General features: G+C 34.9%; 1 protein-coding gene across 18 annotated transcripts in view; it reads right to left on the bottom strand.

Annotated features, from left to right (window-relative positions):
* Window positions 1-14450, bottom strand: part of LOC124432821 (MAP7 domain-containing protein 2-like) — a 111823-nt gene that overhangs the window by 87179 nt on the left and 10194 nt on the right. For 3 of the 18 annotated variants that reach the window (XM_046982124.1, XM_046982136.1, XM_046982163.1), the window contains exons 2-3: window positions 9516-9658; window positions 2000-2328 (exon numbers count right to left, since the gene is read on the bottom strand). The exons of 6 other annotated variants lie outside the window; for them this stretch is intronic. In XM_046982124.1, the coding sequence (XP_046838080.1) occupies window positions 2000-2328; window positions 9516-9571 (385 nt within the window). In that variant the 5' untranslated portion in view covers window positions 9572-9658. Of the gene's footprint in view, window positions 1-1999; window positions 2686-4037; window positions 4349-9515; window positions 9659-13967; window positions 14041-14450 lie in introns of those variants that run through there. 9 more of the 18 variants (XM_046982260.1, XM_046982296.1, XM_046982342.1 and 6 more) reach the window with 5 other exon arrangements.

Here is a 14450-nt window from a genome sequence, read left to right as displayed (position 1 = left end):
AAAAAAATTGGTATTATTCCTTATCTATTTAAATCAGTAAACGAACACATTAATAGAAAAAGAAAAAGTGAGTGAGAGAGAGGGGGGAAGGGGAATAGGGTGGGGATGGAGTGGAAGGGGAGAGGAGAGAGCTCGAAGAGAGCTTACGATAAGACCTTCTACCAAGAATATAGTTAACGAAAGGAGGACACACGAATAGAATCGATCGTCTCTCTTATCGTTCCTAGCATCCGAATTCTCCCCGATGTACCAATGAGATAACACCTTTGATACGTGCTTCGATATCGTAATGGCGTAATAAATAGATTTTCTTGAAATATTATTTCGAAAAAAATCGTTCCTAATTACCTTGTTTGGCTAACAAAAATTCCAGAAATTATAAATCGATTAAAATTTTTAAAAATCTTAAATTAAATTATTTCTTATTTTTTCGTTATATATTTTGAACGAATTACGAAGGCAAGTCAAAGAGAGTTTTCGTGCATTCTCGATAAATTATAAATATCGCAATTAGTTTCTGCAAATTATTTTCTTTTTTTTTTCTTTTTTTTTTTGTTTCTAAAAGACCTTACACTGTTATTAATCTCTCTCGCATTATTATCTTAATTAACATCCATCGATAATAGCTTCCTAACTAACATCGAAGGAAACTGAATTTCAATCATAATCAACATGTTAATTACTAAATTAAAAATATTAAAATAAAAAGAAAACTAAATTGAAAATCGTGTGTATCGAAGAACGATCGACACGATAACATTCGCGAAGATAAATCATTATATTTTCGTTGAATAAAATAACTCAACTATACTTCCGAATTATTCAACGACATATAGTCGAGATATAATGCGTTCGTTTGACGAATCGCATCCATTATCGTCGAACATGTACAGGATGAGCAAGCGAACTCATCGATTACGTTAACTGTCATTAGACCACGTGTTTCCGGCTCGAAAAACGGTTTGCATTGATTACAATCCATCAGTAAGTGTATACCGAACGTAACAGGGTGCGGTTAAGCTCTGTTACGTCGATTAACTTCATTGACCTCAAAATTGGAATCGAGTTACGATAAACAGACAGGTATGTATCTCGTTCGAACTGACCTATATCATTTGGAATCATTCAAATTGAACTACGTTACGCAAGGTTGCGTTCTCTCTTTCTATCGTAACAAATGATTTTTTGTCTTTCCTTCGATTAAAACTACGACTCACCGATATTCTCAACGAAAAATCCATTTCCACGTTTTTAACTATATCGTCACAGATTCGATTTCTATATACTCACCTGAAACAAAACAAAAGATTATCTTAACTTACGTTCAAAATGTGTATATATATATATATATATATATATATATATATATATACATGAATTTATATATATATATATATATATATGTATATATATTGTACGTGTATGTACAATATATATAAAAAGAGAGATGACAACAGTCGACGTGCAACGATTAAAACAAAAACGTCATTCTTTTTTATTTATATTGATCTTGAACTTAGGGCCATCGAGGGAAGTAATCGATAAAAATTATTAAGCGTCATTGAACCGACGTCGTACCTTACAGGACGATAATTAGACTATGAGCGATTGGATTACATACGGTCACATGGCAAATACGAGATCAATCGACCGAAAGATTAACACATCGGTAAAAAGCGAATACTGATAAGAATGTCATTATATTTGTCGATTTCGTCAAACATATATTTCTTATCCACCTGCAAATACATCTATCGATGTTTACGAGCTAAGAAAATATATTGTTCTTGTGAAAACATAATAATACAAACGGGTCGACTAATCTTGTACGATAAGGCTTCCTTATCGAAATGAAACTCTGTTAAATATTTTCCCCAAGTCTTTTTCTTCCCCAGTCTTGCTTTATGAATAATAAATAAATAAATGAATGAATGTATAAATAAATAACTAAATAAATAATAAAATGACACTTTTTCATCATTCATGAAAATAAACTCACATAGCCAGACGTTGCCACGGGGTGCCGTTTGAAGAATGTTGAAGCGTAGATTAAAATCGAGACCAGCCAAGTCCTGACGCAAACGACTGCTATCCATAATTAGTGCTCTTTCCGGTAGCAGGAAAAGATGATCACTTCCCTCAAGGGGTCCCAAACTTCGGGGCACCCCTAGAGGTCCAGAACGGGCCGTCAACATTCTGCCAAGGCGTTCGCAGTCTCTACTAGACCCGACCTCGACCTCGACCTCACGTTTAAGCTCACGACCAACCACCGTACTAGAATACCCCTCCTCCTCATCCTCAACCAGTGATCGCTCGAGACCCGACACCCTGCCGATCGACAGTTTCAACAACTTTTCAAGACTAGTGGACTTACGACAACTAAACCGATCGAACGATCTTTCCCACCAAGTCCATTTATTTATTTATTTCTTTTTTCTTTTTGTTCTTTTTCTTTTCTGACGTTTTTATGACGTTTTATTTCTCCTTTCGATATGTTAACTTTAATTCCTACTACGTTCCTGCGGTTTGATCATGCGTGAAATAAACGACGATTCCTCTTTATGAGAATGTTATGGAATATTTCTTTTTTTCTTTTTTCTTTTCTTTTCTTTCTTTCAAGATTTTAATTTCTTCGTTTGTATTCTGTTACATTCTTACTTCGTATCAGCGAATTGTACAAATAATCTGATAAACAAACATATGTTTTTGAGAGTTCGTTGAGAAACCGAGTCTCGATATATATATATATATATATATATATATATATATATATATATATATATATATATATATGTATGTATGTATGTATGTATGTATATATACACATATATATATATATATATGTATGTATATATGTATATGTATATGTATATGTAAAAATCGGAAAAGATTCAAATTTGATCCGAGTATTTGTCGAGTCTGAAAAATACGGGAGAGTTACGTTTGTAAATAAATAGGATTAATTCGTACTACGCGTGGGTAGAATTCAAGCTAATTAATCCTTCCACATAGTACCGTACAGGTCTCCTTAAAAAATCGTCAATAATTGGCGACCTACTATTGAACTTTAACTCAATGTCACAGTATCATATTTTGTAAACGAGTGGCTTCCTAAAGTGTAAAAACAAGCGGTGCGTAAACATCCATCTCAATTTATTAAAGACTAAGTAAGATGGAAAATACTGATTTTCCTCGTTAATTGAAAGCTCAGTGATATAGAAGGAGAGTCTTCTCTTTATTTTAATGAATTTTGCGACCTCATCGAGTCGACGAATGTTCCGGAGCAGTCGAAGATAAGAGAAAGAAGGAAAAGCCAAGTGGAAAAATCGAAGTGAACGAAGAGACGAGGGTCGAACGAGATGGGGTTTGCTCGACACATGCGTATTTCGAACGACGCCAAAAGCAAAAGTACTCTCGTCTGCTTTTATTCGCCGATGCGAACGAGACGTCACTACGAATATTTACAATTTGACAAATTAGAAACGTTTTCTGATTTTCATTGACTAACAAAAGGGAGCAAAAGATAAAAAAATAGATATATAATATAAAATACTTGAAAACTCGTTGCCTGTAAGACTTGTTCCATATAAGTTCATTTTCCTGTTCGACATCGAACAAGAAAATTGAAAAAAAAAAAAGAAAAACAATACAAATATAGTCGATAGAAATATGAACTACGCTATTAGATAGTTACTATATTTTATACTAATATTAAATTCTTGATCTAAATTCATCGTCTTATTGGCAAATGTTATCGCCAACCACCAACGGTACGACAATCAAATATCGACGAAATAAATTCAAATTCTGGCAAGCAATAGAGCATTCCACTATTTCGATACTTCTCATTTCGTATCAACGTAACGATCACGATGCATTAGAGTGAAATAGCTTTAAACGTAATAATATATGAGACCTGTAAAGTTTCTACATGTATATATAAATACGAATCGTTCTATCGAAAGTAAGTTGTAATTACAGATACTATCTCTATCCTTTTATTTCCGACTAGGAATACTACGTAATAATAATAACACCTATTTATCGCTATGCATCGAGCTACTGTCAGAAAACAATAAAAATATTCTCGTGCGCGCGTACACGTGACTTGTGAAAACAAAGAATTAAACTGATTATTTAATAATAATTTTATGTTCCGAAAAGAAAATCAATGATTCGCCAAATTCTAATCTCCTTTTATCGTCCAACCTATAACGAATTACGCACTGTTGCGCGCACTAATCAAAATCGATGTATCGAAATTTAAAATAAACGCGTTTTACGATCGAGAGATGCGATATAAAAGACACTCGAGGCGCGACGGTCGGCGCTCAACTGTGAGCACGTCGAGCCTTGCTCGTGTATACTGTGTATCGCGCCGAACGTGCCGAACGATTGTCCGAAGATTAACGAAGATGCCCGATCTCTCGCAGATTCACCAATGAACGAGAAAAATGTATTTTTTCTTTTTTCTTTTGTTTTTCATTTTAATATTCATAAAAACGAAAGTATTTATTATATAATCTTTGTTTGTACATACGTTCGATCGTGACCACCCTTTTCATTAATTTCTCACAACTTGTATTACCTTTTCTGCCCAAATATGTATGTAATATATATTATATATGCTTATATATATTATATATATGTATATATATATATATATATATATATATATATATATATGAGTTAATAAAAAAAAAAAAAAGAAAAAAAAGGAAAGAACGATTTCTCCGACATTTCTTTGTCCGAGAATAAAAAAAAAAAAAAAGAAAAAAGATCACGTGATGAATGACTCCAAAGAGCGGGAAGATTCGATTTCTTGAACGTGTATAAGTTCACATTTACTCGACACTATCTCGTCGATGATGCGAGAGCATAGGCTCGTCGTGTTCGTTCCCCTGTTCCCTTGCTCTCCCATCCTTGCGATTCGGTTAGTATTAATCCATATAAAGTGATCGTCGAAAGAGGCATCGAGGAATCATCGTAAAGACTTGACACGCGAGGCACGCACACGGAAGATCGAAAGTCATTAGTAATAGTATGCTTGATCCTTCCTCTCTTCATATATAACAGTATATATACATATATATATGTATAATCCATGGATGAAATTTCTGCCACGCTGAATTAGCCGAATACATTGACGTTCTACTTATGATCTAAACGACGATGTAATGACCCGTTACTTTGATATTTTTTTTCATATTAGAAAAAAGTGAAATGACCGTGCAAAAAGATGCGTCATTTTGTTCTCGTATTCGTATAAAAAAAAAAAAAGAGACGAATAATCATATTCAAAGATCCTCGTAATTCTTTATTGTTCTTCGTAAATCCTCGAAGGACATCGATCTCTCCTTCTGCCTTCCCCCCTCTACCCTCCCTCTTTCTTTGTTTCTAGAAGGAAAGAACGAAGGAAGGAAGGAAGGGAGGAGAAAGATAGATATAGAGAGAGAGAGAGAGAGGCGAATGATTTCCTTCTTACGTATATAATCCTCTCTGGTTTCGCGGAATTCCAAGTTTCGCGAGGAGAAAAGGATTGGTCCGGCTCGAAACGAGGCGAAAGTCAAATAACGGTCTAGCCATTAAGCATAACGACTTTTTCAGCGACGCGGCAGGTTTAAAACTCGTGCAAAGCGTGCACGAGTTCGCAACTTCGCCGTATCTTTCTTTCTTTCCTTCTTTCTTTCTTTCTTTTTTTCCTCTACTTGTTTATCGCGCGTTTAGCCAGGTCGACGAAACGTTCGTTCGTCGAGAGAGTTAGCAAACGTTCGATCGGTTCTTGGAAAGCGTTCGCATACGCGGAAAATATGTAGTTCGGTATGCCTTAACTCTGCAAAGAGAGAAAGAGACAGAGAGAAAGAGATAGAGAGAGAGAGAGAAATACGTTTCGAAAGGCATAAAAGCTAGGCCCGTGCAATAAATCGTAAACGGCGATGACGGTTGCACGTTCTTTCTATCTTTTCTATATTTCTTTATTTCTATATATTTCTTTGAGTATACAACGAACATGATGATATTCTTTAGCTTACGATTTCTCGCTTATTCGTGTCCGCCACCACCACCGCCGACTCATACCACCCACGTGCCTTTCCGCTTCGCGATTCTTACACGGTTACACCGCGTGTGCGCCATAGTACCGTTCCTCCTATCTTTTCTCCCTTCTCCCTTCTGCCCCTCCCTCTCTCTTCCTTTCTTTTATTCTCTCTCCCTTTCCTCTCTTTCTCGCCCTCGCTCTGTTGTGTGTATATCTCTCTGTGTGCACATATATATATATATATATATATATATATACATAAAACTTTATGTCTTTCTTTTTGGTCTGTCACATCAGCTGCATCCTTCTTCCTTCGGTGACGATGGACTTCAATGCATCGAACCAACCCGTTAAAGTGAGAACGAACTTGAAAGCAGAATTTTTATTCTAATTGTTTTCTCAATGATTCTATATATAGGTGGACCGGAAAGTAATGTCGTTTCTGCGCATGTAGATATTTGATTGTGATTAAAAGTAAAAACTTGTTAAAAATTTATTCGTTTGAATTTAATTTAAGAAAGCGACATTACTTTCCGGTCCACCTAACACAAACACACACACACATACACACACACACACACACACACACACACATATACACTACGTAGACCATGACCTAGAACTAGATAGATCGAGAAAATAAATATAATGGTAATACAGAATCAAGGAAAATTTGAAACTACAAAAGAGAATAGGAAAGTTTCGATTTGACGGGGCTTTATTCTTTTCTCTCTTAACTTATGATCGTTCCAAATGAAAAACGACCGCCGTAACAAACATCGTTTCGGTATTTTGCAAGAGTTTTAAACTTAATAATGCTGGATTTATAAAGCTTTCTCTTATTAACGCATTGCGAAACGCATTCCTTGCTCATAACCTACTCTCGATTCAACTCTTATACACACACACACACACACACATACACACACTTTTCCAATCGAATTTTCTTATCACTACGTTTTGTTAATTGCTTCGTATATTACGAAGGAAAAAAAAAAAGAAATAAATTATTACTAGGTTTATTTGTTTGGTTGTTTTCTTTTTTCTATTTTTTTTTTTTTTTGTTCTTTTTTCTTTTATGGATGTAGAAGATTGATCTTAAAATGCTCTAAATATATCTATATCTATTACGGATTTTGTTTGAAAGAAAAGAAAGGAAAAGAAAAAAAAAGAAATATAGTTATTAGTTAATCATAGCATTTCTTAGCATCATAGTTTAAGATAGATAAATAGATAGATAGAGAAAGAGAGAGAGAGAGTATCGAGTTACTTCCACGAGTTTTAAATCTATCATAATTATTTAGATTTAATGATAGTTTCAATTAACGTTACGCTAGAATCGTTCTTTTAAGAATCACGAATTTGATACTTTATTGTCGTTATCTGAAGAACGTAAGCATATGACTGATACACGTCACGAGTGTCTCATTTCAAATGTAGTAAACATAAAGAATCTAGCCACAGAATAAAAAAAAGTGTCAGCATAATTCAGAATCTTATTGAACTTGTCGAATTACTTCATTTTGTTTTTTATTTTTTATTTATTAATTTTTTTTTTTGCTATTGTTCAACATACTCGTTTAAAAACTTTCTTTTCGATGTTCTATCTGCAAGTAATCATTTTTTGTTTTCTTTTCTTTTTTCTTATATCTTTGATGCACTTTATACGGTAGATCGATTTCAAAAAAAAAAAAAAAAAAAAAAAGTAGGGGAAAAAAGGAGCTAAAGAATATTCGTGAAATTTTAAGTACGTACGAACGACGTTGAATCTTCGGATAGAAACGGATAATCGGGATTTATAGGGACTCGAATAAAATTTCACCGCGACCGTCCGTCGATCCGATTATGGACTTCGAAGCAATTACCGTACGAAAACGATCTTTTTTAAACCCTCTTTGATTCTTCCAATCTAACAAAACGATGTTCTCTTTCTGTTTTTTTTTTTTTTTGTTTTATTTTATTAAGCTTTTTTTTACCACGTCTATTAGAAAATTGACTAATAATCCTTGGACAATAATTCCATAAAACAAATGGAACGATTTTAACGAGAGTCGTTAAAAATCTTTACTTTTCAATTTGTAGAGTTATTTATAAAAATAATCACCTGGGGATAAAAAGTCCGAATGGCACGTACGAATTACTCGATACACTTCGTTGGAGACAATGAATTTTTTGCTTTATTTCCGTTCAGCGCAAATGATTTTTCCAAGTTTTTTGTTTTTGCTACTTTACTTTTATTTATTCGTTTATTTTCTCTCGTCAATAAACGACGACGATTATTCCCTAGGAGGAGAATCTATTTTCTCAATCTATTTTCTTCTTCGTTCGACGATTCGATTAATGTGTCTTGTATTCGTACTTGGACCGAACTATCGTTGTCCTTCCTCTGCAATATGAATATACGTACCTTTGCATTCAGTGTCTTACGATTAATATGAAAGAGACGACGAGTCATCGATTCAATCGACATATTTCATCTTTCATTTTATTGTTTCTGTTCGTCATAGAACTCAGTTATCGAAAGAAAAGCTTATTGTAAGGAGATTTCTTTTTTTTTCTTTTTTTTCCTGTTTTCTTTTTTTTTCTTTTTTTTTTTTTTTTTTTTTATTGGAAAGTTACCGGAAGGAAAAATTCTAACTTATAAAATGTAATACGTGTACGAGTTTGATCTGGGCCGTATCAAAAGGAGCACGTAGGTCTTCCGATGTTGAAGCAACCGAGCATGGCGGAAGAATAATAAAAAGGATAGCAGTAGCATGCCGAATGTGACCCAGTTGAAAATCCGATCGATCGACCGTATCCCCTTTTATATTGACAATGAACGACATCGAGAGAATACGAAAGAGACTAAGAAAAATAAAAAAACAAGAAAAGAAAAGAAAGAAAGAATGAAATAAAGAAATAAAGAAAGAAAGAAAGAGAAATGAGAGAAGAAATTTCGTATCCTCGCCAGGTCGTAACTTCCTCGACACCGGGACTTCTCAAATAAATAAAGTTTTCCTTTCGAGCGTCTTACCAATAAACCAGTCAAACTTCCAAAAATATCCACCCTCGTTATTGTGAACTCCTCATAAATTATTTTAGAGATGCAATTATCCTTCTGGAAAATGTCTTCTCAGGTAGAATCCGTGCAGCTGTAGTAAATATTACAAACCGTAGAAAGATTTGTATCATCGACAGACGATGCATCATCGCAATGTCGACATTAAACAAATGTGAAATGTTTATTTCAAATATGAATAACTTTTGTCGTTAATATCTCTCAACTTAACGTATAATATGAATAAACTATCATCCCACATTTCTCCATATAAGCTGAATCGATAGTTATTTTCTCAAAGAGATGAACTTTCCTCTCGCCAACACTCGAGAGAGACGACGGCTATCGATTTTTCATCTCCAACCTTTTTAGACGCACCCACGTACGTTTCCTGACGACTTTCTCGCGCTGATTGAAATGAAATATAAAAACGTTTACCTGATCTCCGATCGAACATCATCCGCGATCCGCACTAACAAACACCGTAAACCCATAACGAAACTGCGACCGAGTAAATTCTCAACTTCCGAGAGTTTTTCGTGTATAGTAGGCTTTCAATCGGCAAGCAAGCTATGACTCACCTGTAACAGAAAGAGAAATGACGTCTTAACAGTCGTAATTGACGTTAATTGAAGATATCTGGAACGTTATTTAAAATTAGCGCGAATTTAATTAATCTGCTGGATTTTTTTTGTCGATGTTAAGAGAAAACGTTTCAGACGAGATAAGTTATGTCCTATTTTTCACGCGACTCCGATTCGAATATAGTTACTTATTTCTAGATACATTAATAAACATTTACTAAAACAGCCTATTGAAAGATAAATGTTTCAACAAAATATTAAAAAAAGAAAAAGAAAAAGAAAAAAAAAAAGAAAAAAAATACAATATCATTGCCTATATTTTATTTTTATACTTATTAATCGCTTTGTTCGAATTAAAATAAATATCTCTTTAAACCTGATCGATTCGTCAGAGTTCTGCAGTACCATCGATCGGATAAAAAAAGTTAAATGATTTGTCCGAAAGTTTACTACTTCCGTCAAACGATGGCGCAGCGATCTAATCGACGCTCGCGCTATCGTACATTCTAGCGGGAGAACTCGGTATCATCCGACGAATTCGAAACGTATGGCGCGCGTATTATCTCTTAGTGCTTTCAAGCGATGGACAATTTTAGAGCTGCCCCCGTGTTAATCCGGCGAGTTCGGAAGAATCGGTTTGTCCATAGACAAAATTAGACATCGAACGAGCCTAGCGCGATTGACGTTCCCATCCAGCCTGAGATCAATCCTATATAACCGGAGTTGGTACAGGCTTGCTACTATCTTATTTCTTTTCTTACTGCTTTTGTTTATATTTCTATTATAGCCGAGTTCAACGACGAGTTCGAAGTCACTGACAGGAAGAGAAAGAGAGAGAAAGAGAAAGAGAATGAGTGAGTGAGTGAGAAAGAGAGAGAGAATGTGTGTGTGTGTCCCCTTCAAATGTCAAATTAAATCTTTGCACTCACGTATATTTTCGGCTATTTTTTTTAACTAGACTCAAATAAAATAATATATCGAATGTATCTCAATGACAATTTTCCATGTAAAAATAGTAAGTAGATAAATGTTTCGAGAAAAAAATGATTCATCGATTTTTTGTCTCCCTCATTTAAGAACGAGAGCGTGCACCTCGAGTATTCTCGGTGTCGTCTTGCGAATCCACGCAAAGCTGCCTTCGATGGCGGCCGCTTTAAACGTGACATCACGCCTGTGCCAAATACTTTCATCGTCTAACGGAAGTCGTTATTTTTATCTTTCCCTTCGCTTCGTTACTGAAAGCGCGTTTATTTCTTAAGATGCAGCGCGATCGACCAAACAGAAATATTCGAAGGTCTTTTCCCATTAAATAGAAGTAGATCAGTACGAGATAAAAGAAGATAAATTGACTCGACACTGAACTCGATTTAAAACGTCAACAAAATGTTGTTTATTTGAGTAAAAATTTGTTCAAGAAAAAAAAAAAGAAAGAAAAAAAGAGAAAAAAGAAAAGAAAAAGAAAAAAGAAAGCAAATAGTTCCACAAGTTTATCTCCGTTCTTTTAATACTTCCGATTTACCGATGACTATGAAAGAGAAGTTGACGTAAGCTCCTTCGAGACAGTTCTTTTTACACACGTGATTCAACGACAGTATCAAAGATCGCCCACTTTAATGACTCGATTACTCGCGAATTAGTCGTCGGTTCGTTGCTCACAGCAAAAAGCCCACGTTTTCCCTCTTATCCAACCTCGGAATTATCTTAAACATTATCTTATAAGGGTCAGAAGGTTATCCTTAAGGGAGATAAAATATATTAGAAAGGATCTGTCATGATGTTCGAAATGCATAAGAATCAGTTCAATGGCCTAATGGTGAACGTAGTCGAAAGAGATACTGCAATCTAGACGACGACAGGTTTTACGACGTCCGGAGATTAACGTGATTCCGGTTGACTTGATATCTATCTCTATCTCTTTCACTGACTATCTCTGTGTCTCTCTCTCTTGCCCTTTCTCTCTCTCTGTCTCTCCATTTCTCTATCTCTCTCTCTTTCTTTCTTTCTCTCATCAAGAAGTTCTCTTATTTCCTTTCTCGGCTTCCTAGCGAAACAAATTTATTAACCGATAATGATATAACGGTTTTAAACAACCTTGAATTCTCGGTAATTAAATGCATCATTTTTCATTGCGATAACTTCACGCGTACGGCGTTTATTATTAATGTATAAGATTAAGGTAATGTAGTCGGTAACTCTTAATTAAGGAGAAATATGTAAATTAAAAGTATACTTAGAATGCGATCATATGATCTTAAAAAAATTGTAAATAGATCAAGAAATATCAATTTATGTTATCTGCACTTTGTTATTGCAATTTGTAAACATCATAATTTATAAAATTCGTTCGAATCATTAATTTTGGTTTCTTTTTTCTTTTTTTTTTTTTCTTTTTTTGCAATATCTAAGAAACGACGTGTACGAATTAATATTGCTTATACGAAACGCATAAAATTAATCGCATACTTCGCCTTTTATCGCTATCGAAATCGATCGTTATTATCTAATAAAGGTTAAAAAATAAAAAAAGAAAAGCATACAGAGAGAACAAGTTTCAAAGAGTACAATTATCATGATTTTTTTTTTAATTCTAAACTCGTTTCTTTGGAAAATCTATACTAATGAGCTGAGAGAAATCATAGATTTTCTATTCGATATCTACGAAATCATTAATTAATATCTCTGTAATGCTATAAAATGAAAGTTCCAATGAAGATATCGCTACTTCGTCTCGTATCATCTAATCTCTTTTATCTAATCTATTCTAAAAGAATTAAGTCGTATATGTAAGGCTTATAAACGATTGTATAAAGCTTGGAAGCTTTCACGGTGGTATATGATTCAATGAACAAAACCTAATGCGTGTTGCACGTCGTGTACTGATATTCACAGTATTTTTTATTGATCGTGTTCAAAAGAAGTAGATAAGAGCTTAAAAGAAACATTGATTTATATTAAAGATATCGAAAACATTCACGGACAACAGATTTGAGTTCTAGAAAAAAAAACGAACAATAAAAACATACATACACACACTTGATTAATTAATGTTAATACTTGTAATGAGGCAAAAAAAAAAGAAAGAAATGTGTAATCTATATTTCCATATTTTTTTTTCATTAAGTACTAACGTCATCTTCATCGATATCCACAGTTATCTAATAAATAAAGATGCGAGAATACAATTGTCGAGAAAAAGTAGGTTGCGGCACCTCGTGAAAAGAGTACAAACGGCGATTCGGAGAATATCGTATAATCGCGAACGTGGAAAATCAATGATCGTAGGAAGGCGCGTGGCAACGTTCTCTCTCTCACTCTCTCTCTCTCTCTCGCTCTTGGACGATGTGGTAGCCCATTGCGTCACACAAGTGGAATTAAATCAAATAAGCAATTTAGAGGAGCAATGCGATTAAGTCAACGATTTATGGCATTTGATATAATACGGCTTCTCCTAGTATTTGAGGGTTAGACGAAGTCGAATTAACTATCGAATAAATTTTACAAGCGATTTGTCTACCTACAAGACGCATTCCCTTAGCCTTCCGACTGGTTCTTTTTCGGATCGATAGAATTGCTTGTACGTTATTAGAAATGTCTGCCAACAGAATTTGCACGTGTTAGAACGAGCTAAGACGTGCTGAACGGAGATATCGTTTTTTTGGCAATCATTTTATTCACTCTCTTTCATATTTCTTTCAACGCAACGTTGAAATTTTATTACACGTCGCGTATGCGACAACCAGACGAAAATCGTAAGAACGAAATATATATATATATATATATATATATATATATATATATATATATATATATATATATATATATAATATAAGCATGAGATTAAGAACGAAGCGTGATGCTCGACGATGATATTTGGCCGTGCTCTTGTCGCAGAAGATGCAGCTGTTAAGAGAAAAGCAGCGTGCCGTGAAGCTCTGGAAAAGAAATAACGAAAAAGCTCGAGGAACGTCGTCTTGCGAGTTGCAATCGTTGAGTGCAAGGATGCGCAGGCTCGCGACCTCGTTTCCTTCGAACACGTCGTCGTCGTCGTCATCGTCGTCGTCGTCGTCATCGTCATCGTCGTCCTTGTCAAAGAAGCCCAGTCGTCGTTCGAGAAATAGCACTCGGGGAAGATTTTCGTGTGCCCGAACATAGCGAATTTTTTAGCAGTGCGGAGCGTAATAGAAAAAAAAAAGGAAAGGAAAGGAAAGGAAAGGATTAGAGAAAGAAAATAAAGAGAAGCGTCAGAGAAGAACATGGAAAAAAAATGGACGAAAAGAAAAACGGCGTGCAGATTGTAAAAGTTTACCTCGAACAATGGTTGTAACCGGCCATTGGGAAGACTCGAGCCTCTTACAACACCACATGTTTACAGCTTCTTTTTATTAAGCCTGACACGAAAAGGTGTGACTTCGTGTTCTCTCCTTTTAACTAATACTCGAGAACGACGATGAAGGAGAAACGACGTTTTTCTTTTCTTTTTTTTCCTTTTTTTTTTAGTTTTTTTGTCTTTTCTTTTTTTTTTTTTAATCCCTCTCACGAAGAGACAAACTACGATGAAATAGGTAAAAGAAAAGAAAGAAAAGGACAAAAGGTAAAGACAAAGACGAAGACGAATATAGAAGAAGAAGAAGAAGACGACGACGACGAAGAGGAAGCCCCAGAAAGCCCTTTCCTCGCGCGTGAATACGCTCCGAATCGGTCGAAAGAGGGAGCACAGTGAACTTTCCTTCTCTCGTCGCGACGAACCACGGCGCCGGCAAATGGCGTCTGTGGTCGATAGACCACGCAC

The sequence above is a fragment of the Vespa crabro genome, chromosome 1 (genome assembly GCF_910589235.1).
Source record: "Vespa crabro chromosome 1, iyVesCrab1.2, whole genome shotgun sequence".
NCBI classification, from domain to species: Eukaryota; Metazoa; Arthropoda; class Insecta; order Hymenoptera; family Vespidae; genus Vespa; species Vespa crabro.
This window is presented reverse-complemented; position numbering and strand designations above follow the sequence as displayed.